Here is a 26,604-nt window from a genome sequence, read left to right as displayed (position 1 = left end):
CACTGCAGCCGGCCCCCTAATGTGCTGCAGTAACTAAGTTACATGGCAGTAATGCAGATTCCATTTTTCACATTTTCACTCTTACATATAGCTATTTGATTTTTCAAGTCAGTATTCACACAGCAGTTTCTGCTATTTCATGTATTCCCCTTACATAGTCACTGGTGTGCATACCTTATCTCCCCATAGTGATGTTTTTTTAGGTTTTTGCACCCAGTTCGGACTTAGGATGGTGTTCCAAACGTTATTCCTTATTTGTTAGTAGTTTTTCGTTTGTGAACCCTCCCCAACCACACCTATTGCCAATCCATATCATACGCATAAATAGCCTGGGTCTCAGCTTCCCATACACGGTAAGTTTTTTTAACTGCATGAGAGGACACACACAAGCTAGGGACCCCAACGTAGAGAAATACTTTGGCGTAGTGTTGGGGCTCTATTGCATTGATCAATTCAGTAGCTAAATTTCTCTTGATTCATATGTTCATGGCAGTAATGCAGATTCCATTTTTCACATTTTCACTCTTACATATAGCTATTGGATTTTTCAAGTCAGTATTCACACAGCAGTTTCTGCTATTTCATGTATTCCCCTTATATAGTCACTGGTGTGCATACCTTATCTCCCCATACATTCTCTCTGAGTGACTGGGCTGTAGGCAGAGATTCCCCGCATATCACAGCCCAGCATCGCTCCTGCTTGTGGCGGTCTGCAGTGAAAAAGAAAGCACGCAAGATGCTGAGCTGTAATGTGCGGTGGATCTCTACCCACATACTAGTCACTCGGGAAAACTGGAGCCCACTTCTGTGATGTCGGGTCAACAGCAAGTTGACATGACATAACTGGATCTAAGAGGTTACACAATGGGGATGAGCAGACCACAATAACGCCGCTCAGAGGCACAATTGCCCACACAAGGTAATTGAGAGTAGCGTTGTTTCTGAACGTTATATCGATGTGGCTAGTAAAGCTAAGTAGTGAACCACGCCTTTTAAACGGAACCTATCACGTCCCGTATGCCCTACAACCCAGCAGCATTGTAACATGTATGCCCAAATTCCCTCCCTGATCAGCCCTGTATAATGCTATTCACTAATATGGATGCTTAAAGAAAAAAGACTTATAAACCTCACTGTTCCTATGCTAATTAAGGCCTAGACTTGTTGAAGGGGTGTTGTTTCCACGGATTTGTTGGCCCTCTTTCCAGGTTATCGTGCCTCTGTGGGTGTGATAGCATGCTTTCAACACGCCAGCGTCACCATCAGGAAATAGAAATCTAGCGCATACGTGCGGCACGCTCATTTTAACCGCATCACTACGCTTCTGAAGCAGGGTGTACGCTTCCCAGTTTCATTAGGCACACTGCGCATGAAAACAGCTCCCATACATGTCTTCTGAACTTCTGGTCATGCACAGTGCACCTAATGAAGCCGGGAAGCGTATACTCAGCTTCAAAGGCACACTGACAAGGCCAAAATGAGCTGCTTCACGCGCCAGATTTCAAGGAGCTGTGATGGCGCCGGCTCATGGAAATCAGGTTGTCATGCCCACAGAGGTTTGATAACATGGAAAGAGGCAGACTAGTCTGTGGAAACAATGACACTGCAACTAGTAACAAGGACCTAATTAGCATAGAAACAGCGAGGTTTATACGTTTCTTTTAATTTAAAAAAAACGAAACATTCATATTAATAAATAGCAATATACAGGGCTGTTTAGGCAGGGAATGTGGACATACAGCAATGGGGGACCAGACAGGTTCCCTTTAACCCCTTCACGACCGGACGATTTTTCGCTTTCCGTTTTTTTTTTCGCCATGCTTTTTCTGAGAGACGTAACTTTTTTATTTTTCAGTCAATATGGTCATGTGAGGGCTCATTTTTTGCGGAACTGTACTTTTAAATGAAACCATAAGTTTTACCATATAGTGTACTGGAAAACGGCAAAATAATTCCAAATGTAGAAAAATTGCAAAAAAAGTGTGATAGCACTATTGTTTTTGAGATATTTTATTCACTGTGTTTAATATATGGTAAAACTGATGTGTGGGTGTGATGCCTCAGGTCAGTGCGAGTTCGTAGACATCAAACATGTATAGGTTTACTTTTATATAAGGAGTTAAAACAAAATCGGACGTTTGTCCGAAAAAAGTGGTGCACGTTTTACGCCATATTCCGTGACCCGTAGCGTTCTCATTTTTCGGGATCTATGGCTCAGTAACGGCTTATTTTTTGCGTCTCGAGCTGACGTTTTTAACAGTACCATTTTTGCGCAGATGCTACGTTTTGATCGCCTCTTATTGCATTTTGAGCAAAAGCTGTGGCGACAAAAAAACGTCGTTTTGGCACTTGGAATTTTTTTGCCGCTACGCCGTATACTGATCAGATTAATTGATTTTTTATTTTGATAGATCGGGCGTTTCTGAACGCGGTGATGCCAAATGTGTGTATATTTTTTATTTTTTTAACCCTTTAATTTTCAATGGGGCGAATGGGGGGTGATTTGAACTTTTAGGTTTTTTTGTTTTTTTTAATTTTTTAAAACTTTTTCTTAACTTTTTTTTTTTAATTTTACTAGTCCCCCTTGGGGGCTATAGCGATCAGCAATCCGATCGCTCTGCTGATCACAGCTACACAGCTGTAAACAGCAGATACGCTCACTTTCTTTTTCACTGGGCCGCAGGCGCAGTGAAAGTGAAAGCAATTCATGTGTAGTACAGGAGTCATCACATGACCCTGTGCTACCATGACAACTACCGGAAGTCACGTGATCGCGTCACGTGACTTCCGGTATCGGGCGGTAAGTAAACGTTTACCGCGATCGCGCTTATATTGGCGCTGTCACATATTGACAGCTCCATTTAAGGGGTTAAACGGCACAAGCAGATAACGATTCTGCTCGTGCCTAGCAGGCACACATCTCAGCTGTGAAAATCAGCTGAAATGTGCGCCGATCGCAGACCGCGGGCAGTAACGTTATGACAGCTAGGACGTAATTTTACTGCCCGCGGTCGTTAAGGGGTTAATGGTGGCAGTGGACTGACAGACAGGGGTTGTCTGCTTTAGGCAATCCTTACTTTTTATAAAAGTCCCTTGACATCTCTAAGCCCTCCAACCAAATAGTTACCAGAGGTAAAAGCTCGATGTGTTTAATATTCACAAAGATATTTAGAAACAGATTAAAATGGTGTAAAATTATAAAGCTAGTAATCCCTTGCCAGTCCCGGGCATTCATTGGTCTGTGTTCACCTTGTCCAGCAATGAAAAGTGCCACGTGACTGCTGAAGCTGAGAGTGAAGACTGCAGAAGAATTTACAGCTTTGTAATAGACTTCTGTTACTTTATCTTTAGCTTCATTTTTGAGTACAAGATGTGCCCTTAATAATTTTGTCCATCTTGTTTTCTGGCATAAGAGGTCTGCGACCTCGGTACCTCGGTATTTCAGACCTTATCAGCTCTGCTACATTTATAACAATTGTTCAAATAACTTACTAGGTTTTGTTTAATTTTAAATCAGGATATAATAGAACAAGGAGCAGTGTGTAATAACATGGTCATTACTAGCTCCGAATATCATCAGATAAAAAAAGAAAAAAAAACATTGTTGCAGAAGTCTTTGATATATTAGAACAAGGCACATAACACAACCACACACGTGTCTCCATAATAAATTGTCGTTACAAACAATCAAAAGGTTTCCAGAAACAAAACTACGCTTTCACCTACAGAAGAGATGTAATTCTATGACATACCGTGCTTGGGGGCTGCCGCTTGACACTTTCACATGAACAATTATAAAAGAAACTTAAGCAAGGAGAGCGCGATCGGCAACACCTGCACCCAGACATCTTTTATCTATTAGAAGAAAAAAATGGAAAAATGGTTACTGTAAGAACCGACCTGAGAGAGAAAAGACCAGAACAATAGTTGCAGGTAGTATCTCACCGGCACTCAGCACAACACCATCGCCAGCACCTCTACAGCCGGCAGTGTGAGAACATTTCTGAAAGTACAGATCAAAAAAAAAAAAGCATACAGAACAAGTTTAACCAGACTGGGAGGGTATCAAAATAAAAATGTGACAATAGTCCGAGGAAGCCCCTCTCCTGTGTGCGACACAATGGAAATGCAAGGAAGACCCACCGCAGGCTGAGCTGACTTCTCAGAGTCCATCAGCTTTGTTATTGAGAGAAGGTCACTCACAAGAGATTTACAGAACAGCCTAAAGCTGTCGGAATAGCTGTGGACTGGTTAGCAATGCTTGTTGCACTGTCAGAGTACAAGGTGCAGGGCCGTATTTACCATTAGGCACCCGTGGTCCGGAGCCTGCGGCGGCGGGTTGCGGGGGAACGGCGCCAAGGGCGAGAGTAAAAAGAAAAATTTTTTTTTTAAATTTCCCTCCCCAGACTCATTACCATAACCGGAGTCTTTGTGGGGGGGGGGGGGGGGTTAGGTGTTAGTTGGTCCCGTTTTTAATTTGTATTAGCGTCTTAAACGCTAATACAAATCATCCTCCATACCTGCTCCCTGCGCGAGGGCACTTCCGGGGTCACAAGCTGCAATCAGCTCCCTGGCGCGCTCACTGATGATGTCACGGGCAGCGCGATGAGTCACCTCACCACTGCCGGCGTCTCTGCAGACTGTGTGCCGCTGAGGAGAGAAGTCACCGGAGCCGGGAGGTAGGCGCTGTAGAGCCGAAGATAGCGGTGGCAGCCGGCGGGGTGTAATGTGCATGGGACAGGGGCAGCAGCCATAGGGGGCGCTCTATGGGAAAAAGAGGTGCATGGGGTATAATTGTGTGGGGCAGGGGTAGCAGCCATAGGTGGCGCTCTATATAGGAAAGGGGGTGCATGGAGGGGGATCTCTATGGAGCAGGGGGCAGCAGCCATAGGGGGCGTTCTATATAGGACAGGGGGTGCATGAAGGGGGATCTCTATGGGGCAGGGGGTAGCAGCAATAGGGCGCGCTCTATATAGGAAAGGGGGTGCATGGAGGGGGATCTCTATGGGGCAGGGGGCAGCAGCCATAGGGGGCGCACTGTATAGGAAAGGGGGTGCATGGAGGGGGATCTCTATTGGGCAGGGGCAGCAGCCATAGGAGGCGCTCTATATAGGAAAAGGGGTGCATGGAGGGGGATCTCTATGGGGCAGGGGCAGCAGCCATAGGGGGCGCACTGTATAGGAAAAGGGGTGCATGGAGGGGGATCTCTATGGGGCAGGGGCAGCAGCCATAGGGGGCACGCTGTATAGGAAAGGGGGTGCATGGAGGGGGATCTCTATGAGGCAGGAGGCAGCAGCCATAGCGGGCGCGCTGTATTGGAAAGGGGGTGCATGGAGGGGGATCTCTATGGTGCAAGGGGCAGCAGCCATAGGGGGCGCACTGTATAGGAAAGGGGGTGCATGGAGGGGGATCTCTATGGGGCAGGGGCAGCAGCCATAGGCAGCGCTCTATATAGGAAAGGGGGTGCATGGAGGGGGATCTCTATGAGGCAGGGGGCAGCAGCCATAGGGGGCGCACTGTATTGGAAAGGGGGTGCATGGAGGGGGATCTCTATGGTGCAGGGGCAGCAGCCATAGCGGGCGCGCTGTATTGGAAAGGGGGTGCATGGAGGGGGATCTCTATGGGGCAGGGGCAGCAGCCATAGGGGGCACGCTGTATAGGAAAGGGGGTGCATGGAGGGGGATCTCAATGGGGCAGGGGGCAGTAGCAGAGGGAGCGCTCTGTATGATAAAGGGGGTACATGTAGTTGGCTCTGTGTGGGCTCACAGCACGGGGTGTGATCTGTATGGGGCAGGGGGCAGCCTGCGGGGTGGAATCACAGTGGAAAAGAGGGCAGCATAGGGTGGGCTCAGTATGGAAAAGGGGGCAGCGTGGGTTAGGCTCAGTATGGAAAAGGGGGCAGCATGGGGTGGGCTCAGTATGGAGAAAGGGCAACATGGCTCAGTATGTAGAAGTCTAATGTGTGGGAGACAGTTCGAATAGGGGGCAGCATGTGGTGCAGACAGTTTGGCGATCATAAGTCATAAGTGAGGAGGGTGTAGTGGGTGTAACTCATGAGGGGAGACGGTGTGGTATTATAAAGGGGGCAGTGTGGTAGCCATGTACCATAATATAGACAATGTGTGTGTGGGGGGGGGGGGTGTCATTTTTTTGTGCAGGGATTAAAGTGAGGGACAGTTATTTATTTTGGGGGCTTATTTAGGGAACAGCATGGTTGATTATTTTTATAATGACATGTTATTTTTAAGGGCACTGTGTCGTGATGTGCTGCAGAAGAGCAGAGAAGATGGAGGTCTGCAGAGACGAGCTGTGGATGTGAAGTCATCATGGCACCAGGACCTGTGAGGTACCGAGGTTTGAGGCTGGATAAATGCAGGTGATGGCTAAACACATTGCTAAATGCAGGTTTTAAGTGATCGCTGATCTATATCCAGCAGATGGTCAGTGGTTTTATGGCTGCTGAGCCTGTGACCACACTTTCATGTGCACAGTACGATCTTTACGATGATCGTCCTGTGCACATAGAATAGCATTGTTCTTGGCAGCATGTGTTCACAGAACAATGTGCGGCCAAGAAAGATATTTAAAGGCGTCTGTCACCCCCCCAAATGCCAATTAAACTGTACAAACATTTTTTAGTGAACACAGCCCATATAAAAATCATGCCAGGTAGAAACAGTGTAACCTAACAAAAAAATCTTCTAATTTATTTATTTATTTTGCAGTGAGGGGGCATTGTGCACTTTTGGAGTGGCCTATGCCATAAACAAAAGTGAATCTTTTATCAAATGTTAAGTTGAGCTGTATACACCTGGTGTGATTTCTGTATGGGTTGTATACACCTGGTATGATTTCTGTATGGGTTGTATACACCTGGTATGATTTCTGTATGGGTTGTATACACCTGGTGTGATTTCTGTGTAAGCTGTATACACCTGGTATGATTTCTGTATGGGTTGTATACACCTGGTGTGATTTCTGTGTAAGCTGTATACACCTGGTATGATTTCTGTATGGGTTGTATACACCTGGTGTGATTTCTGTATGGGCTGTATACACATGGTATGATTTCTGTATACACCTGGTATGATTTCTGTATGGGCTGTATACACCTGGTATGATTTCTGTATGGGTTGTATACACCTGGTGTGATTTCTGTGTAAGCTGTATACACCTGGTATGATTTCTGTATGGGTTGTATACACCTGGTGTGATTTCTGTATGGGTTGTATACACCTGGTATGATTTCTGTATGGGTTGTATACACCTGGTATGATTTCTGTATGGGTTGTATACACCTGGTGTGAGTTCTGTGTAAGCTGTATACACCTGGTATGATTTCTGTATGGGTTGTATACACCTGGTCTGATTTCTGTATGAGTTGTATACACCTGGTGTGATTTCTGTGTAAGCTGTATACACCTGGTATGTTTTCTGTATGGGTTGTATACACCTGGTCTGATTTCTGTATGAGCTGTATATACCTGGTATGATTTCTGTGTAAGCTGTATACACCTGGTATGATTATGTATGGGTTGTATACACCTGGTATGATTTCTGTATGGGTTGTATACACCTGGTATGATTTCTGTATGGGCTGTATACACCTGGTGTGATTTCTGTATGGGCTGTGTACACCTGGTGGGATTTCCGTATAGGCTGTGTACACCTGGTGTGATTTCTGTATGAGCTATATACACATGGTATGATTTCTGTATGAGCTGTACAGACCTGGTGTCATCTCTGTATGGGCTGTATACACCCGGTATGATTTCTGTATGGGCTGTATACACCTGGTATGATTTCTGTATAGGCTGTATACATCTGGTATGATTTCTGTATTCAGCTGTATACACCTGGTGTGATTTCTGTATGGGCTGTATACACCTGGTATGATTTCTGTATACACCTGGTGTGATTTCTGTATGGGCTGTATACACCTGGTATGATTTCTGTATACACCTGGTGTGATTTCTGTATGGGCTGTATACACCTGGTATGATTTCTGTGTAAGCTGTATACACCTGGTATGATTATGTATGGGTTGTATACACCTGGTATGATTTCTGTATGGGTTGTATACACCTGGTATGATTTCTGTATGGGCTGTATACACCTGGTGTGATTTCTGTATGGGCTGTATACACCTGGTGGGATTTCCGTATAGGCTGTGTACACCTGGTGTGATTTCTGTATGAGCTATATACACATGGTATGATTTCTGTATGAGCTGTACAGACCTGGTGTCATCTCTGTATGGGCTGTATACACCCGGTATGATTTCTGTATGGGCTGTATACACCTGGTATGATTTCTGTATAGGCTGTATACACCTGGTATGATTTCTGTATTCAGCTGTATACACCTGGTGTGATTTCTGTATGGGCTGTATACACCTGGTATGATTTCTGTATAAACCTGGTGTGATTTCTGTATGGGCTGTATACACCTGGTATGATTTCTGTATACACCTGGTGTGATTTCTGTATGGGCTGTATACACCTGGTATGATTTCTGTATACACCTGGTGTGATTTCTGTATGGGCTGTATACACATGGTATGATTTCTGTATACACCTGGTGTGATTTCTGTATGGGCTGTATACACCTGGTATGATTTCTGTATGGGCTGTATACACCTGGTGTGATTTCTGTATGGGCTGTGTACACCTGGTATGATTTCTGTATGGGCTGTACACACCTGGTATGATTTCTGTATGGGCTGTATACACCTGGTATAATTTCTGTATGGGCTGTATACATCTGGTATGATTTTTCTATGGGCGACGTTCCCTATTATGAATATTTGTGCCGGGTGATCGGCATTTTGTGGGTGACAGATATTTTGCTCCTGCATCAGGTGATTGACAGTTTGTTGAGGTAGACCGATAATCCGCAGCAGTGTAAACACACCTTAAAGAGCGACTTAATGTTTCAGAAATTATTTTATATGTTTTAGGCTACTTTCACACATCAGTTTTCTGCATTTAGGCACAATCCTTTTTTTTCCTGATCCAACGGATCCGTCAAAAAATGTAAAAACCGTATCCACCGGCTCCGTTTAACGGATCCGTTATGCCGGATGCGTAAAAACACGGATCCGTTGGATCCATTTTGCATCCGTTTTGTCCGTTTTTTTTGCTGGATCCGTTTTTTCAAAACATTGGAGCATGCTCAGTTTACAAAGCGGATCCGGCGTCCATAGGCTTCTATTGTAAAACACGCAGTATCGCGCCGGATCCGGTGCGATGCGTTTTTTTTTTGCCAAACAAAAAACTTTACAAGATATGTTGCCTCCGACCGCCGCTTTAATTAATTTTGCCGCATCCGGTAAAAAGCGGATGCAACGCAATGCCATCAGGCACAATCCGATAACAATGCAAATCTATGGGGATAAAACGGATGCGGTACCGGATCCGTTTTACCCGTTTTTTTCCGGATTGTGCCTGATGGAAAAAACATGATGTGTGAAAGTAGCCTTAGGGTAATTAATTTTGAACAGATCTGAGGGGAACCCGGTCCCGATTCCCCCACAATTGCTCCAAAGACCTATTAGGAAAGTGCAGGAGAGCAGACAGAGCAGCGCGGCTTCAGTAGAAAGTCAGAGTTCTGTCTCCTGAGCCATGCACTACACCTATGGGGGTCTCAGGACACATTACTGCACCAGTCTAAGAATTAATGGACCTTTTTGATGACCTTTCTTTTGAGAATCCTAGAGCATGGTGCATGCTGGGATACTCGAAAGAAGCGTTATCATGGGGCGGAGGCTGCAATCACTGCCACAGCCTCTGCCCCTCCCTGAAATGAAGCGTCATCAAGGGACAGGATAGGAAATTATTAATGCAAGTATATTAAAAAAAAAAAAATTATATTTTGGCACTAAATAGATAGGGATTTAGAATGAAAATTACTTTTCCTTCGGACCAAACCTTTAAGTTACTCTTTAAATGTTTACTAGTGCAGCTACTAGCAACTAATCAGTACTGTGGTACCTAGTTTGATGATAGTTGGTAACAACAATTTCAATCATCTCCTTACCATTGTTAAGGTAAACAAGTTTATATGATAGGGGCTAACCTGACATTGAGAGTGATCGCTGTATAACGGTGATGTGTCATGTATTGACGGTTGTTCTCAGGCTGTATTTCTGTACTGACAATTGTTCTGGTGATGCAGTCATGTACTGACAGTTGTTCTGCGGCTGTATTTCTGTACTGATGATTGTTCTGGTGATGTAGGCATGTACTGACTGTGGTTCTGGTGATGTATTTATGTACTGATGGTTGTTCTTGTGAAGTTATATACGAATGTAGGAGCGCAGCATGTAGCGTTTTGTGAGCGTCTGAATCCTTTTTTTTTTCTATTGCGCATGTTCAGCTCTTGTGTTTAATAATTGAAATCAATGTTTCTTTCTCTCTCTTGGCGGCCGAACGATCAGCTGATTGCCTGGCGGCTGGATTTTGAGATCGATCAGCTGGCTTTTGAGAACAATCATCTGATCGCTCGGCTACTGTGAACAATCAGGTGATCGCCCAGCGGCTGGCCGCCGGGTGATCAGCTGATCGTTCACAATAGCCAGCCGCTGATAAAACAGTAAACAAAAAACAACGGATTGTTGTTTTGCAGCATCAGTCACATCAGTTGTGCCACTATCTGCAACGCATCCGTTGCATAAGTCACACAACTGATTGTGACGGATGCAAAACAACGCAAGTGTGAAAGCAGCCTTACCAGTAGGGGTGTTACAACTTAAAGTGCCTAGGGCAGCATGAATGCCAAATACGGCCCTGACAAGGTGGCTCCATACTTCTGTACGTCATTATGACTTGAAGTCATTTCTACACAAATATGAAGATTGCTATATGTTTTCTCTTAAATAATTAAAAGTTGTAAAAGCTGAATATATTGCATCAAAAAATGACGGCCCCTCACAACCCCTCATCATAGATATCAAATAATGCTATGAGCAATGTCGTTCATCTTTTCTTAAAAGTGAAGTTAAGGCCCAGTCACACACAGAGATAAATCTGCGGCAGATCTGTGGTTGCAGTGAAATTGTGGACAATCAGTGCCAGGTTTGTGGCTGTGTACAAATGGAACAATATGTCCATGATTTCACTGCAACCACAGATCTGCCAAAGATTTATCTCTGCGTGTGACGGGGCCTTTACATATCAGAGTTTTTAGTAACAGGATAGGTAGCTGCTTAACTTCCAAAACACTCCTTAGAGAAAAATCTTCAATAAGTGGTTTGCATTCTAATCTTACAAATACAACATTTTGGAGTCCAGTCATTTCTTAAGTTTTTTAGAAGTTTGTATACAGCTCATAAAACATGCTGGTATTTACACACCAATACACCATTGTGATCTTATAAACAATTGTAACATGGCCGCAGAACAAATCATCAATATGGTGCTCAGGATGGAATCTAGCAAAAAGAGCCAGAACCAAAAGATGAAAGAACCTGACAGTACTTATCCACAGAAACGCAGCAAACAAGAAAACATATAGGGCCTGATTTACACCGGTCTTAAATGAGATAAGGTGGAGTCAGATGCTCCTGATTCATGAAGAGGTGTATACGGAGTGGCCTCACAGTGAATTATTCTCCATACAAAATTTATGGGAGGGATTTGAGGAATTCCATTGCAGCATAAAAAAAACAAGAATATTAGTCAATGTGAAGCAGTGGTGAAACTTAAAGCTCATGGGCCAAGATGCAAAAGCTCCAACAGGACCCCCAATTATGCACAATGGCCATTACAGTCACTCGACTTGTTCTCCAAACAAAATTTTTGGTAGGATTTGAAGAACTCGGTTGAAGCACAAAAACCCAAGACTATTAGTGAACTTGAAGCAGTGGTGTAAATGGAAGCTCATGGGCCCAAATGCAAAAGCTACCACAGGGCCCCCGATCATTGCATATGCCTCTTCATAAACCAGGAGCATTGGATGAGTAGCTCGCTCCTCTATATGCACCTCACCACTAATCCTATTCCAGTCCCTGCTGGAGTAAGACAGTTCATCATGAATTTCACGAGCGGCAATCGGCATACCCATGATTCACCCCAGTTCCGCTCACTTTGTTGAAGCTGGGAGAAAATACAGTGAGAACACAATAAGTAATAACATTTTAGCGCAGACACAAGTTGCATCGACATTTTGCAATAACAATGCCGTAATAAGTTTTATGAATCGGACCATTAATGTGTAAATGAGTGTTACAGTTACACTCAAAATAATTCAGCTCTCATTGCAAATTAGATTTATTAGAGGGAACTCCTAGGAGAAATAGTGAAGCAATCTGTGACTCCCGCAGCAAAAACAATTGCATGTCAATTCTTTTCTGCACGTCGCTGCGGGATTTCACTCTATTGACTGCCATGTAATCGTGAAATCCCGCAGGGAATAACGCAGGCAGCAAATTCTGTGCAGTTCACTGCGTTTTCCTACGTTATTTCGCGGTTTACCTGCGGTAATGTACATCGCTTGCCTGCGGTTTTGCAGGGAAGTGATGTCAATATGACAGGAAGAGGAAGCTGAGCAGAGAGTAAACACACACACATCACAAACACAGACACAGACATCACAGACATAGAACACAGACATAGAACACACATAGAAATCAAACGGACATATAGAAAACAAAACACGTGGGCTCAGCTGTATATTTACCATCCAGCCGAGGTAAGCACACAGTGGCGGCCCGGTATTCTCAGGCTGGGGAGGGAGAGGGGCAGGGTTAATGTCTCCCGCCTCCATCCCACCTCCCGCAGCCGAGAATATTAGCCGCAGCTGCCCCGGGACTGTCGCATCCATTATGCAGCAGTACCGGAGTGTCCCCGGCTCTTCCTGCTGCCGTGATGCAGTGGCAGTCAGGGTAATACAAAGAGTTAATGGTGGCGGATCACCGCCATTAACTCCAGGCTTGATCATGGCAGCGTCTATGAGACAGCTGACATGATCAACCTGTAAGTAAAGTGAAAAAACACAGACACTGAAAAATCCTTTATTTTAAATAAAACACAAATAAGCCTCGTTCACCCTTTTATTAACCCCTCCCGAAACAAAGCTCCAACGTAATCCACGGCTCCGGCGTAATCCACAGATCCTGCGCTGCTTACATCCAGCCGCAACTGACACACAGCGCTGAATGAATGCAGCCTCGCAGCGAGACAGCAGAGGTAACCACAGGGCATTTCCCACGGTCGGCAATGTGACTCACTACCGACCGTGAGAAATGCAGCGATCTGTCCTCCATCTATCTATCCATCTATCTATTCTTCTGTCTCTTTATCTATCTATCTACTATATCTCAGGAGGAAATGATTTTTTTTTTTCAATGTGCTTTATTGCATTGAATGCATTAAAACACATGTACCAACCCGCACGCGGCAAAACCGCGACAATACCACGGTAAAACCGCAGCAAACCGCATGCGGTTTTCGGGTGCGGTTTGCCGCGTTTTTTTACCGCGGTAATCTTTCAGTGCCTGCAGAATTTTCTTGCGAAAATTCCATTTTCCAGTGCGCACATAGCTTTAAAGGTAGGGAGGCAAACGCAACAGCTAAGCAGATGCTATCTTCGGCAATAACTCAGAAAACTTCCCAGACTTAAGTAGGAGGAGACCAGCTGAAGGTGGGGATTAGCAACCTGGTTCTCTGAGAAGCCACACACGGCTCCAGGAGGCATTAACTCCTAAAGTGCCCAAAGCAGTGGTAATATAACAGCCAATGCCCGGCAGAATATGGCTCCTCAATAGAAGCCAGGTTGCTTGTTGGACTCAGAAGCGTGCACAGAGTCCAACCTGGTGGTAGCAAACTGTGGGTGCCAAGCCGGGCAGCGTATAATAGGTTGTTTGTCGGACTCAGTGTGGACAGAGTCTGACATGGTAGCAGCGATCCGCAAATGTGGATCTCGACCACGCATAACAGTGACTGGTATACGAGAGGCTGCTGATAAGTCTTTAGGCTTTGTGATCTTTTTTTGTTTCTATGGTAACGAATGTTACAGCACATGAAAGCCATGAAAGTCAGAACTATGCCAACTGTGCAGTGGGGACCATGTAAGGAGCCAAAGGGAATGCCTCCTGCCTAGAGGGAGTCAGGCGTTAGAATATAAGAGGGGGAATTGCCTACTGGGGTCTGTGTAATAGGTAGATGGCAAAGGCAGTAAGATATACCAAGACGAGGCCAAAAGGTCCTTGACACTGAGAAGTGAGCCTGACAGAGAAGCGAGCTGTAGCTAGAACGACCTGAAGCCAGGAATAAAGCTGTGGGTTGTGGCACCCAGGACAGCTACAAGGAGTGGGGCAGAAGAGGCAACGTGTAAGCCGGACCTGAGAGCATAGCAACAAAGACTAAGCTGATCAGGTGGCAGCACAGATACTAGAGATAGAAAGAAGAGGACATGGAGATGGAAAGTTCAAGTTATTAATGCTGTGTAATTGAAATGTACTTTGCAAGTTCTCTTCCATTTGCAAGTTCACTTAACCACCAAGCTGATGCCTTGATTGTATACAGATGTGCCTAATACCTACTACCTTGTATATATAAGGACATCAGTAAAGAATGTTCTATGTTACAAAGTGGACTGAGATCTTCCTTGTTTACAGTATAAACCGCAGGTTCCCATACCATCATACAGTATGCAACCCAAGTGAGGGATACAAAACATTAATACACACACAGCCAAAGGACCTATGTCATTAGTACCTAAGGTCACAAATTAGCCAATGAGACACTATGAAACTATTCCACAATTTGACTACTCTATCTGTAAAGAACCCTTTCCTATGATGATGGTGCCATCTTGTGCCTCTACCTTCTGACTGGTCAGAACTTAAATCACAAGCTCCTAATGCATCTCTATGGAAAGCTGAATGAGGCTCTCATAGACTTGTATTGAGTTGGGTCCTCTGGCGCACTCCATGAAACACTGGAGCTGTCGGCAGGTTACAAATAACAGGAGACCGACCGGAGCGAACGGTGGAAAAAGATGAAGATGGTGGCAGGTGAGTATAATACAAGGGGTTTACATTTAAAGCACCACTAGAGCGGTGGAATGAACAAAAACCATTGGATTGGTGCTTTATAGGCAATTATAGTTATACATTTTCTTATAATTGACTCATGACAGTATTTACAGAAATGGCCCGTCAGGTCAGCACAATTTATACTGCTTTAAGCTGCTGACACCAATAACAAGGGTACACCCTGGCGGGCTGTCACCCATATGCTGCCCTCCAGACGAGACAACAGTGATGTAACATTGGACAAACCTTTTTCCCCAAAATAGTGCCATTTATTTCATGTGTAGTTAAATGAGATTTATATTCTGTTGGCCCTCCAGTAATTTGGTATAGGATTAAGAAGATCTAAATCATATTATTCCTTCTCATTTACAATTCAGGTACTGAACAAATGTTTGCAATAGGATACAAGACAAAGCGGGGTCAATATAATTGGGAGGTTAGGAACACGGACTATTTCCCAGAAAGGGCCGAGAAATTTATTTTTATTACAAAATTACCCAAACCTAATCCACACCAAATTCCAAAAGTAATCCAAACTGCTGACTAGATCCCAAATTTAAAGTAAATCTGTCATGTCCAAAAATGCTATTTCCCTGTGAATATAGGACTAATCTTCAGGCAAAGAGCATTAAAATCTTGTTGGGCTATCTTACTGGATCAGCAGCTATGGGAAGAAAATTAACTGGAATCCTCCCTGAAGCCACACGTTTCAAGTCATCGGGGCAATGCAGGAAATGATAACAGACACCACTCAATACACAGCGAGAGCGGCAGTAACCTCACCCCAGCACTTTCATTGAAAGTCTGTTCTGCAGTGTGTGTGCAGGCAGGCTGTCAACCAATGTGCCGGAAAGTGATTATAGTTGCGGTCACTGCAGTGATCAATGACTATAACCACTCACTGCAGCGTACTGATAGTTGCAACTGAATGGCTGCAGGGAGGATATAACTGCATTTTCTCCCTGTACCTTCTGCTTCAGTAAACCAGCCTACCATAATTTAACACCACTTTCCTTCAGATTAACCCTATACCTGCAGATAAATAGCATTTCTGGTCATAAATGGTTCCCTAAAGGCAGGTTCTATATAAGTGTCTAAATAGTTTACATTATAAAGATGGTACTTTTAATTACAATATAAGCAGAAAAAGTTGTATGCTGCCTTTACATTAGGGCACTCATTTTATACTGCTCAACTGGCTTTTCAGGGGACTACAAATATTTTCATTTTGATCTGAACAGTTGTCACATTCGTTATGTTTAAACTATTCAAATATTAGGAATGAGGAACTTAACAAGCGCCTCTAGGATTACACAGGAACGGACATGTATCCTCAGCTACTGTGTTAGGATGCAATGAGAGCTGGAATTATTCCTGCCAGACTCATTTTTTACACAAATTATCTCTTGTTCAGTCCTAACTGATGCATTATACACTAGAAAAAAAAACATTAAGGAAACACTTAAAATGGTTTTTCATTTTAGCAAAATGGTCCCCCAAAATTCCAGCAATATAAAATAACAGACAGATAGTAACCACATTTGAGTGCACGCTCCCCACCGCTGCAGCCAATTACTGAGGTTTGCAGCTTGTGCTGTCTACATCAGTAGAGCTCAGTGATTGGCTACAGCGGTGATGTTAACTGTTGATGAAATGTCACTGTTGCAGCCAAAATGCAGAGATCAGATTAGCGGTAAGTAGCTAGTGAGGATGATTAGCATCTGTCTTTGCTATTTTATATTTCAGAAATTGTTTGGAGTCCACTATTCCAAAAGTGGAAAACCTCATTAGGGTATGGGCACTTACTGCGCTTTTTTACGGGCAGATTTTACAGGGAAGTACCCAGCATACATCGAAAGGGAAAAAAAAATGGAGATCCTGTGTCTAGGGAAGGAGGAGATGGTGACCCGTGACCAAACCCACCGCTGAGCCCTGAGTTCCCTCACCGCTCTAGATAGGCTCCATATCTATGCGCCGAGAAGGATACCCAACCCTAGGCTGACACTGTATCAGAGATCAGGGTGGATAAAAATCAATCTTTTTTAAAAAAAAAAAAAAAAAAAAAAAAAATCGGATTTTTTTTATTTAAATCGGATTTTTTTGATTTAAATCGGATTTTTTTCAATAAACTGCTTTTTGAGGAAAATATTTTACCATCCAAAAGGTTCTTCCATCATGAGAAAGCGGAGTTGTTTAACTCAGTAGAATAAAGGCTGTATATGTGTAACATTCACAATGCCATGCTCTTCCAGAGGTTTCTGTAGGATTAGTGGGCAGTTTCTCTCCTATATTATCACAGACGCTCGCTTTACTTACGCAGTTCTCAAAACTGAATTTGACTCTGCAAAGGTCCCAGCCTCTTCTTCACGGCAAAAATATTACAACATGAACAGAGTTGAGAAAAAGACCTTAATCCTATTGTTCTACAAACCTATGAATACAGAATCAACCCCTTCAGTGCCAAGTCCAAGAAGTTAGACAATAGGTTTCTGATTGTTTGGAGTGGAATAGATCTGCACAACACAAGAAGAATGTGAATCTAAGTGTGAGGAGGAAGGGCAAGCAGACAAGAAAATGAAAGTGAAACTTTGAGCACAATAATGCAGCATAGCCACAGACAGACAAAGTCTGGATCTGTTTGTGTGTACGATCTGAGGTTTATTACATTCTTTCCTTATAATGGCAGCAGGCCGTAAAAGAGACCCAGTTTGGGAATATTTTAATGAAGCTCCTTCGCCTATCGGTAAGGCAGGCATGCGTGCAAAATGCAAACGATGCAACAAAGAGACGCAAGGCCTGGTGGCGTGAATGAGGCAACATCATGAGAAGTGCGGTGATGAAGATGACCAAAGAAACACTTCTGAACAGGCAGGATCTTCAGGTTGGTAAACATTTTTATTGAATCCCATTTCTAAAGACTGAACTGTCATGTGTGAGAAAAATTATATTTCTTATTATTACTGCATGTTACTGTCATTTGGTACAGTTATGAAGAAAAACAAATATTCCTTTTGGGGCAGGGGCAGTGATGTGTTGTGTACAATAAGCAGAAATTGTATAATAAAATAACAGCATTGACTTTTTTTTGTTTAGGGGAATTCATGGATTCTGGAAACTATCCACCTCCAAGATCACCATCATCCTGTTCTACAGTTTCAGAGTTATCCATCCAGGATAGTGCTTCATTAGCAGCATCATCATCATCAGACACCCACAGCCACATATCACCATCACCCAAAAGGAAGAAAAAACCTTTACCTCCTGGAACCACCATAGATAGGTTTGTGATAAGAACTAGCAGATTAGAAAAAGAGTTGATTGATGAAAAAATTGCCCAGTTTATTTATCCAACGAGCTCTTCTTTCCGTCTGACTGAGAACCCACATTTCATTAATATGGTTCAGTCACTGAGACCAGGATACAGTCCACCCAGCAGAGCTGATGTTGCAGGGAAACTGCTGGATCAAGTGTATGACAGAGAAATGGAGCAATGTGCAACAGCTCTGGAGGGTAAAATTGTTAACCTAAGTATTGATGGGTGGAGTAATGTCCACAATGATCCTATTGTATGTGCTTGTAAGTCTTCCTTGCACAAACAACTGATACGTCAGGAAATGCACACACAGCAGAATACTTACAAGAAGTGGCAGTAAAAGCTATAACGACATTTCAATATTTGCAGATGATACTAAACTCTGCAGGGTAATCAATACAGAGGAGGATAATTTTATATTACAGGGAGATTTATGTAAATTGGAGGATTGGGCTGAGAAGTGGCAATTGAAGTTTAATGTAGATAAATGTAAGGTCATGCACTTGGGTAGAGAAAATAACATTTATGATTATGTACTTAATTGTAGAACACTGGGTAAAACAGACACAGAAAAAGACTTGGGTGTATGGGTGGATGGTAAACTTCACTTTAGTGGACAGTGTCAGGCAGCTGCTGCCAGGGCTAATAAAATAATGGGATGTATTAAAAGAGGTATAAGTGTTCATGAAAAAAATATAGTTCTACCTCTGTACAAGTCACTAGTGCGACCGCACTTAGAATACTGTGTACAATTCTGCTCACCGATATATAAGAAGGACATAGCTGAACTGGAGAGGGTGCAGAGAAGAGCGACCAAGATTATTAGAGGAATGGGTGGGCTGCAATACCAAGACAGGTTATTAAACTTGGGGTTATTTAGTTTGGAAAAACGAAGGCTTAGGGGGGGATCTAATCACAATGTATAAATATATGAGGGGACAGTACAGAGACCTTTCCAAAGATCTTTTTACACCTAGGCCTGCGACTGGAACACGGGGGCATCCGCTACGTCTTGAGGAAAGAAGATTTAATCATAATCACAGACGAGGATTCTTTACTGTACGAGCAGTGAGACTATGGAACTCTCTGCCGCATGATGTTGTAATGAGTGATTCACTACTAACATTTAAGCAGAGCCTGGATGCCTTTCTTGAAAAATTTAATATTACCAGTTATGTATATTAGATTTTATGACAGGGTATTGATCCAGGGAACTAGTCTGATTGCCGGATGTGGAGTCAGGAAGGACATTTTTTCCCCATTGGAACTTGTTTGCCACATTGGGGTTTTTTTTGCCTTCCTCTGGATCAACATGTTAGGCTACGGGTTGAACTAGATGGACTTAGTCTCCCTTCAACCTTAAAAACTATGATACTATGATACTATGACATGTGAACAAAAATTCAAATGTCTAGTACGCAGTTTGGTCACTGACAATGCTGCAAACTTATCCAAGATGAGAAGAGATTTAGAAGAGCAGGGAGGGAATACAAAGCTGCTAATAACATATGGTTGCAGTGCTTATTTGCTGCACCTCTTAGCCAAAGACTTAAGTGTTCCAGAAATAAAGGCTAATGTTGTTGAAATTGCTAAATACTTCCGTAATAATCATTTTGCTGCAGCAGCTCTGAAAAGGATGGGTGGAACCAAGCTAACGCTCCCACAAGATGTTAGATGGAACTCTGTGGTGGACTGTTTTGAGCAGTATATCAAAAACTGGCCTATTCTGATGACACTTTGTGAAGAAAATCGAGATAAAATAGATGGCACTGTCACGGCCAAAATCCTCAACATTGGGCTTAAGAGAAATGTTGAACATATGCTGAGCTTCCTGAAACCCATCTCTCAAGCTTTAAACAAAATACAGAAAAATAGCTGTTTTATTGCGGATGCTGTTGAAATTTGGAAAGAACTGAGTGAACACTTAAAAACAGAACTACACATGGACAGAATTAAATTACAAGCAGTAAACAAACGAATGGGACAAGCACTGACTCCAGCTCATTTTTTGGCAAATATTGTCAATATCAGGGTCAAAACCTAAGTGCTGAGGAAGAGGAGTTAGCTATGACATGGGTATCCAGCAATCATCCATCTTTAATGCCAACTATAATAAACTTCAGAGCTAAGGGGGAACCATTCAAGAAATATATGTTTGCTGAAGATATTTTAAGGAAGGTCACACCAGTAAACTGGTGGAAGTCACTTAAGCGCTTGGATTTAGAGACTGTTCAAGTAATGATTTCACTTTTAACAGCAGTAGCTTCTTCTGCAGGCGTTGAAAGAATATTCTCTTCCTTTGGACTCATTCATTCTAAATTGAGAAATCGGTTGGGACCCAATAAAGCAGGAAAGCTTGTTTTTCTTTTCCAGATTATGAATAGGACCAAAGAAGAAGATGATGATGAAGATGACGACAAGTGAGCTACAGAGGACAGCAGGGACAGTAGTATTTAAGTTTTTCATGTGTCGGCTGGGCTGACAGTCTAAGTTTCTTAAAATATATATATATTTTGTTTAGCCAAATTAGTTAACAAACATGGATGTTTGTTTAAGCAAATAACTTATGCTGTAATGTTGTTATTGTTTCAGTTGAATAAATCTATTTAAATTGTTATTAAGGTCAGGATTATTTTTCTCCTTCCTGAGTACAACAGTACAGTGGTGTCCAAATATGAATGATTAACCCATTAAACTGGGGAGAAAAAAGTAATATAAAAAGTGATTCTAAAAATCTTCATCTACTTGCATGTTAAAGTAGCAAGAACTAGTTTAGGTAGAAACTTTGATTTAAATCACTGATTTAAATCAAGCCTTACTGACTAGTGATTTAAATCGTGATTTAAATCAGTTAGATTTAAATCAAATCCACCCTGATCTGGGTCCTAGGTAGGGAGCAGATGGGATGAGCTCTTCTTCAAAACTACTAAGCGCTAAAGGACAAACAGGGATAACAAACAGTGGAAGAAACAGCAACTTATCTCCAGATGCATCAGAAGAATGCCAGCCGACTGCTTGCACTGAGGACTTGTCACCAATATGGGGAAACGAGGGTATATACAGACACAAAGGAAGTGCTGACGAAAAGCGTCTGAAAGGGTGAGGAACTTTGCAGGGTCCTAAAGGGAAAGGGATGAAAACAAAACAGAGGAGATATAGGGGGATACCAAATACATCCAGCAGGAATGATAGAAGGTCAGGGAGCAGCCAAATGCTGTGGCCTTCTATTGCCGGTCACCACATGACTGTGTCACCGGTGATACATCTGTGACACTGCCTGAAAAAGATCTTAAAGGAAACCTGTCAGGTGCAAAAGGCACCCAGAACTATGAGCACTTCTGGGTGCATATTGCTAATCCCTGCCTAATCATCCCTGTATACTGTGTATTTGTAAAGATCTTATATCGTATGCTAATGAGCGAGAGGACTAACCCCAAGGGTGTTATATCCCCTGATTAGCCATCCTCTTAGCATGTTAGCACGCCCACAGGGGCGTACTAACATGCTATTCAATGCAGCGTCACCAGCGGTGGCGCGTGTACCTGTGTTCACTGTGTACTGGTGTTCACTGTGACCGCGCTTCTGAATGCTGGGCACTTCCGGTCATGCGCAGTATGAAGCGCCCCGGTTTTAGAGGATCTTCTGCGCATGACCAAAAGTGCCAGGACATTCAGAAGAGCGGTCACAGTGAACACAGGTGAACACGGAACCACTGGTGATGCTGCATTGAATAGTATATTAGTACGCCCCTGTGTGCTTGCTAAGAGGGCGGCTAGTCAAGGGGATATAAGCACAAGTCCCACATCAGGATCTTGGGTCTTCACACTAGCTTCATCGAGAGGGTTTCTACCCTGGTGGAGTTGATTTAGTAGTGTTTTGGCAGTCCTCATCACACCAAGGAGCAGATATCGATCCCGCTGCTAGGTTGATGCCTTTTATGATCCTGTTCGCCTCTCCTCATGTAATAGGCTATGATCAATGCAGACAGACTCAACAAATATTTTTGCATGTATGGATGAACTAGCTGTGAAACCCAAATATGCTGCAGGTACCACAATATACTACTAGCAGGGACAAGGACACTAACAAAACTAAAAAAGAATGAGTCAAGAAAGAGACTGCCAGAGTAATTGTCTATAGCCACCACCAGCAAAACCATTCTATAAGGGCATGTAGGTCATAAAACGATGAAAACAAATGATACCTGGATATCTGCAATCTGATGTCTTATTCCAGAGAAATCCACGTTTTTCTTATATGTAAATGAGCTGGTAAAATCTATGGGCTGAAAATCGATCTCATCGAGAATCTGTCTCCGGGTCTTACTGCAAATTAAAAGGGGTGGTACCAGTGTAAGGCATGTAATGACTGACAGTCTGCTCTCCCGATTCTTACACTGGTAACTCCCCCATTCATTTAAAATGAGCTCTGGAGGCATATTCTCAGGGAGATCAGTGTCCAGCCCATAGTTCTTATCAAATACAAAATAACGTTTGGAACTCCATTCTATGTCTGAACTGGGTGCAAAAAAAAAAGCTAGGGACCCCAACGTAGAGAAATACTTTGGCGTAGTGTTGGGGCTCTATTGCATTGATCAATTCAGTAGCTAAATTTCTCTTTATTCATATATTCATGGCAGTAATGCAGGTTCCATTTTTCACATTTCATCCTTACATACAGCTATTGAATTTTTCATGTCAGTATTCACACAGCAGTTTCTGCTATTCCATGTATTCCCCTTACATAGTCACTGGTGTGCATAACTTATCTCCCTCTAACATAGTTCTTATCAAGTCTCAATCGCAGCTGCCGATGGGTTACCGTGACAGCTAGCTGGCTGCTGAAAACCCCCCATGCCTGTGATGACAACACTCAAAGTGACTGAAAAATACAACAAAAAAATATGAACAAAAAAAGAAAATCTACAAGCGCAAATACCTTTCTTTTCACCATTAACCCCTTCAGCCCCCGTGCACTTTCCGTTTTTGCGTTTTTGTTTTTTGCTCCTTTTCTTCCGAGAGCCGTAACTTTTTTATTATTCCGTCAATCTTGCCATATGAGGGCTTGTTTTTTGCGGGACGAGTTGTACTTTTAAACGAAACCATAGGTTTTACCATATATTGTACTGGAAAACAGCAAAACAATTCCAAGTGTGAAAAAACTGCAAAAAAAGTGTGATCACACAATAGTTTTTGGGATGTTTTATTCACCGTGTTCACTATATGATAAAACTGATGTATCTATGTGATGCCTCAGGTCGGTGCGTGTTTGTAGACACCAAACATGTATAGGTTTACTTGTATCTAAGGGGTTAAAAAAAATTCACAAGTTTGTCCAATAAAAGTGGCGCACGTTTTGCGCCATTTTCCGAAACACGTAGCGTTCTTATTTTTTGGGATCTATGGCTCAGTGATGGCTTATTTTTTGCGTCTCGAGCTGACGTTTATAATGGTACCAATTTTTGCGCAGATACTACGATTTGATCGCCTGTTATTGCATTTTGCGTAAAACTTGCGGCGTCCAAAACACGTAATTTTGGCGTTTGGAATTTTTTTGCCACTACGCAGTTTACCAATCAGATTAATTGATTTTATATTTTGATAGATCGGGCATTTCTGAATGCGGCGATACCAAATATGTGTATATTTATTTCTTTTTTAACTCTTTAATTTTCAATGGGGGAAAAGGGGGATGATTTGAACTTTTAGGTTTTTTGGTTTTTTTTTATTTTTTAAAACTTTTTTTTGTACTTTTTTTTTTTTATTTTACTAGTCCCCCTAGGGGGCTATAGCAATCAGCAATCTGATCGCTGATCGCGATCTGCTGATCACAGCAATACCGCTGTAATCAGCAGATTCAGTCACTTTGGTTTTCCTTCTGCTCTCGGCCGAGGGAAAACGAAAGTGAAACATCGTAGCAGCAGGCGTCATCACATGACCCTGTGCTACAATGGCAACCACCGATAGTCACGTGATAACACACGTGACTTCCGGTGGGGGCGGCGGTAAGTAACAAACATGGCCGCGCGCATTTAAATCTTGCTGCCAGACTTTGGCAGCAAGATTTAAGGGGTTAATGGCCGCGGGTGGAAGCGATTCCACCCGCGGCTAGCAGGCACACATGTCAGCTGTTGAAAACAGCTGATATGTGTGCCGATCCACGCCGCCTGCCCGCGGCAGGGGGCGGGGCTTAACGGGACACGATCCTGGACGGATAAATCCGTCCAAGGTCGTGAAGGGGTTAAAGATTACCAGATTAAAAAAAAAATATATATATTACACATATTTGGTGTCATTATATTCAGAAAAGTCCAATATATCAAAAGATAAAATAAATTAATTCGATCGGTAAATGTCATAAGAAGAAAGAGAAAAAAAAAAAAAAAAAACACAAACCCCTAAAATTGTCGTTTTTGGCCATCGCAACAGTGTAAAAATAATGGAATAAAAGGCAATAAAAACATCATATCCACCCAAAAAAGGCAAAAAAACCCCACTAAGTCTGCACATACCTCTATCTTCCCAAAATTTAAAACGTCACAGTTCTTAAAAAGTGTAGACAAGCAAGTTATTATATTTTTTTTTTTTTTTACAGATTTTATTTTATTTAAGTGGTGAAAAAAAAATCATAAGTATGCATCTTAGCTTTTTTCTTTATTTTGTCATGCTTGGTACAGTCCCTGACAGAAGTTCTGTCGCTTATCAATGTTATGTAAATAAAAGCTTATAACCTGACTTTAAACGATAAAGATCTCAAGGAGTCAGCTTCTGAAGGCCCTTTGATATCTTACAGGAGAAGTAAAAACCTAAGCGATATCCTTGTTAAAAATTGTTTTGTCAACCAAAAAGAAGGAACATGGCTAGATCGCAGAAAAATGAAAGGGAATTTTAAATGTTGAAATTGCCCCTTTTGCGAATACCGTTGTATAGGCAATACTCTAAGAATTGGTAGTGAGGTTATTAAAATTAATGACTGCATAACATGCAAATCCAACTACCTAGTATATGTCATTTTCTGCCCTTGTCAGCGGTTCTATATAGGCAAAACCATCCGGCCCCTGTACGTTAGATTCAGGGAGCATTTTAAATCCATAACATCTGGAGTGGGCTCACCACGATTAATTAAGCATATGCAGGAATGCCATGAAGGAAACCCGCGGCTTTTGAGATATGCTGGTGTGGTTAAAATTAACCCTTGCCCTACAGGAGGTGACACCCATCGTACATTACTCCAAAGGGAGTCTAGATTAATTATGGATTTGAATGTTCTTGGCCCCTTAGGCTTGAATGATAAAAACAATTTGTCGGTCTTTTTGTAGATCCTTGTTTACTGACCTCCCCTCTCTGCATACATTTCGAGGTGCACTAATGACGAATAAATTAATTATATATATATATATATATATATATATATATATATATATATATATATATATATAAAGAATTTTTCTCTTAAATAAAAAAAAAAATTGTCTTGAAGGAATTTTTTCTTGAAAGGGGAGTTTTTTTCTTGAAAAAAAAAATTTCTTGGAGAAGGTTTTTTTCTTGGGGGAACTCCGTCCTAAAAAGAAAAAAATTTCTTCAACATACCTTGAAATGTAATGTATGGTATTCTTTCTAAACTTCTGTGAACTATAATGCTGCTGCCATTTGTTGATTATATTGTTCTATGTCTGCTTGATGTAATTACAACTGGGTGTTTTAAAATGTATTTTAATTCACTCAGTGACGTTGCTTTTCCACACCACCTGGTATAAAAGGGTGGATACAATGTCCCTGCAATTTGTTTGCGAAACGGCCCGCCGTCATCCGGCGTTGCACAACCTCACCTTCCCTCACCACCTGTATCCCTGATTTGAGTATGGATTAAAGATTTTTATCTATCCAGACCCTTGTAGAGTGCAACCCTTTCTGTCTATTTTCCGGAAATTAATTTGAGATATATATATATATATATATATATATATACTAGAAGGTGGCCCGATTCTACGCATCGGGTATTCTAGAATTTACGTATTGTGTAGTTCATGTATGATTTTTGTTATATATATATATATATATATAGAGAGAGATGTTGTTGTCTGTAGTTACCAAGTGTTTGTGTAGGCGCTGTACATGTTCTGGGTGTTGTCTGGGTGTGACGGGGGGTGAGAGCGGTGTTGTATGTGTGTTGCGTGTGTTGCGTTGCTTGTGGAGCGCTGTGTGTCTGTAGCGTTGTGTGTGTGTTGCGCGGTTTGTGTGTGTGTGGTGTGTTT

At 42.4% G+C, this 26,604-nt stretch overlaps 1 protein-coding gene across 2 annotated transcripts in view; it reads right to left on the bottom strand.

Annotated features, from left to right (window-relative positions):
- Positions 1 to 26,604, bottom strand: part of GDPD2 (glycerophosphodiester phosphodiesterase domain containing 2) — a 278,190-nt gene that overhangs the window by 237,660 nt on the left and 13,926 nt on the right. The window contains exons 1-2 of one of the 2 annotated variants that reach the window (XM_075322763.1): positions 3,946 to 3,990; positions 3,753 to 3,855 (exon numbers count right to left, since the gene is read on the bottom strand). In XM_075322763.1, the coding sequence (XP_075178878.1) occupies positions 3,753 to 3,848 (96 nt within the window). In that variant the 5' untranslated portion in view covers positions 3,849 to 3,855; positions 3,946 to 3,990. Of the gene's footprint in view, positions 1 to 3,752; positions 3,856 to 3,945; positions 3,991 to 26,604 lie in introns of those variants that run through there. The other variant, XM_075322762.1, reaches the window with a different exon arrangement.

This window comes from Anomaloglossus baeobatrachus, chromosome 9 (genome assembly GCF_048569485.1).
Source record: "Anomaloglossus baeobatrachus isolate aAnoBae1 chromosome 9, aAnoBae1.hap1, whole genome shotgun sequence".
Lineage (NCBI taxonomy): Eukaryota > Metazoa > Chordata > Amphibia > Anura > Aromobatidae > Anomaloglossus > Anomaloglossus baeobatrachus.
Note: the sequence above shows the minus strand (reverse complement) of the source record. Positions and strands in the feature narration are given on the sequence as shown.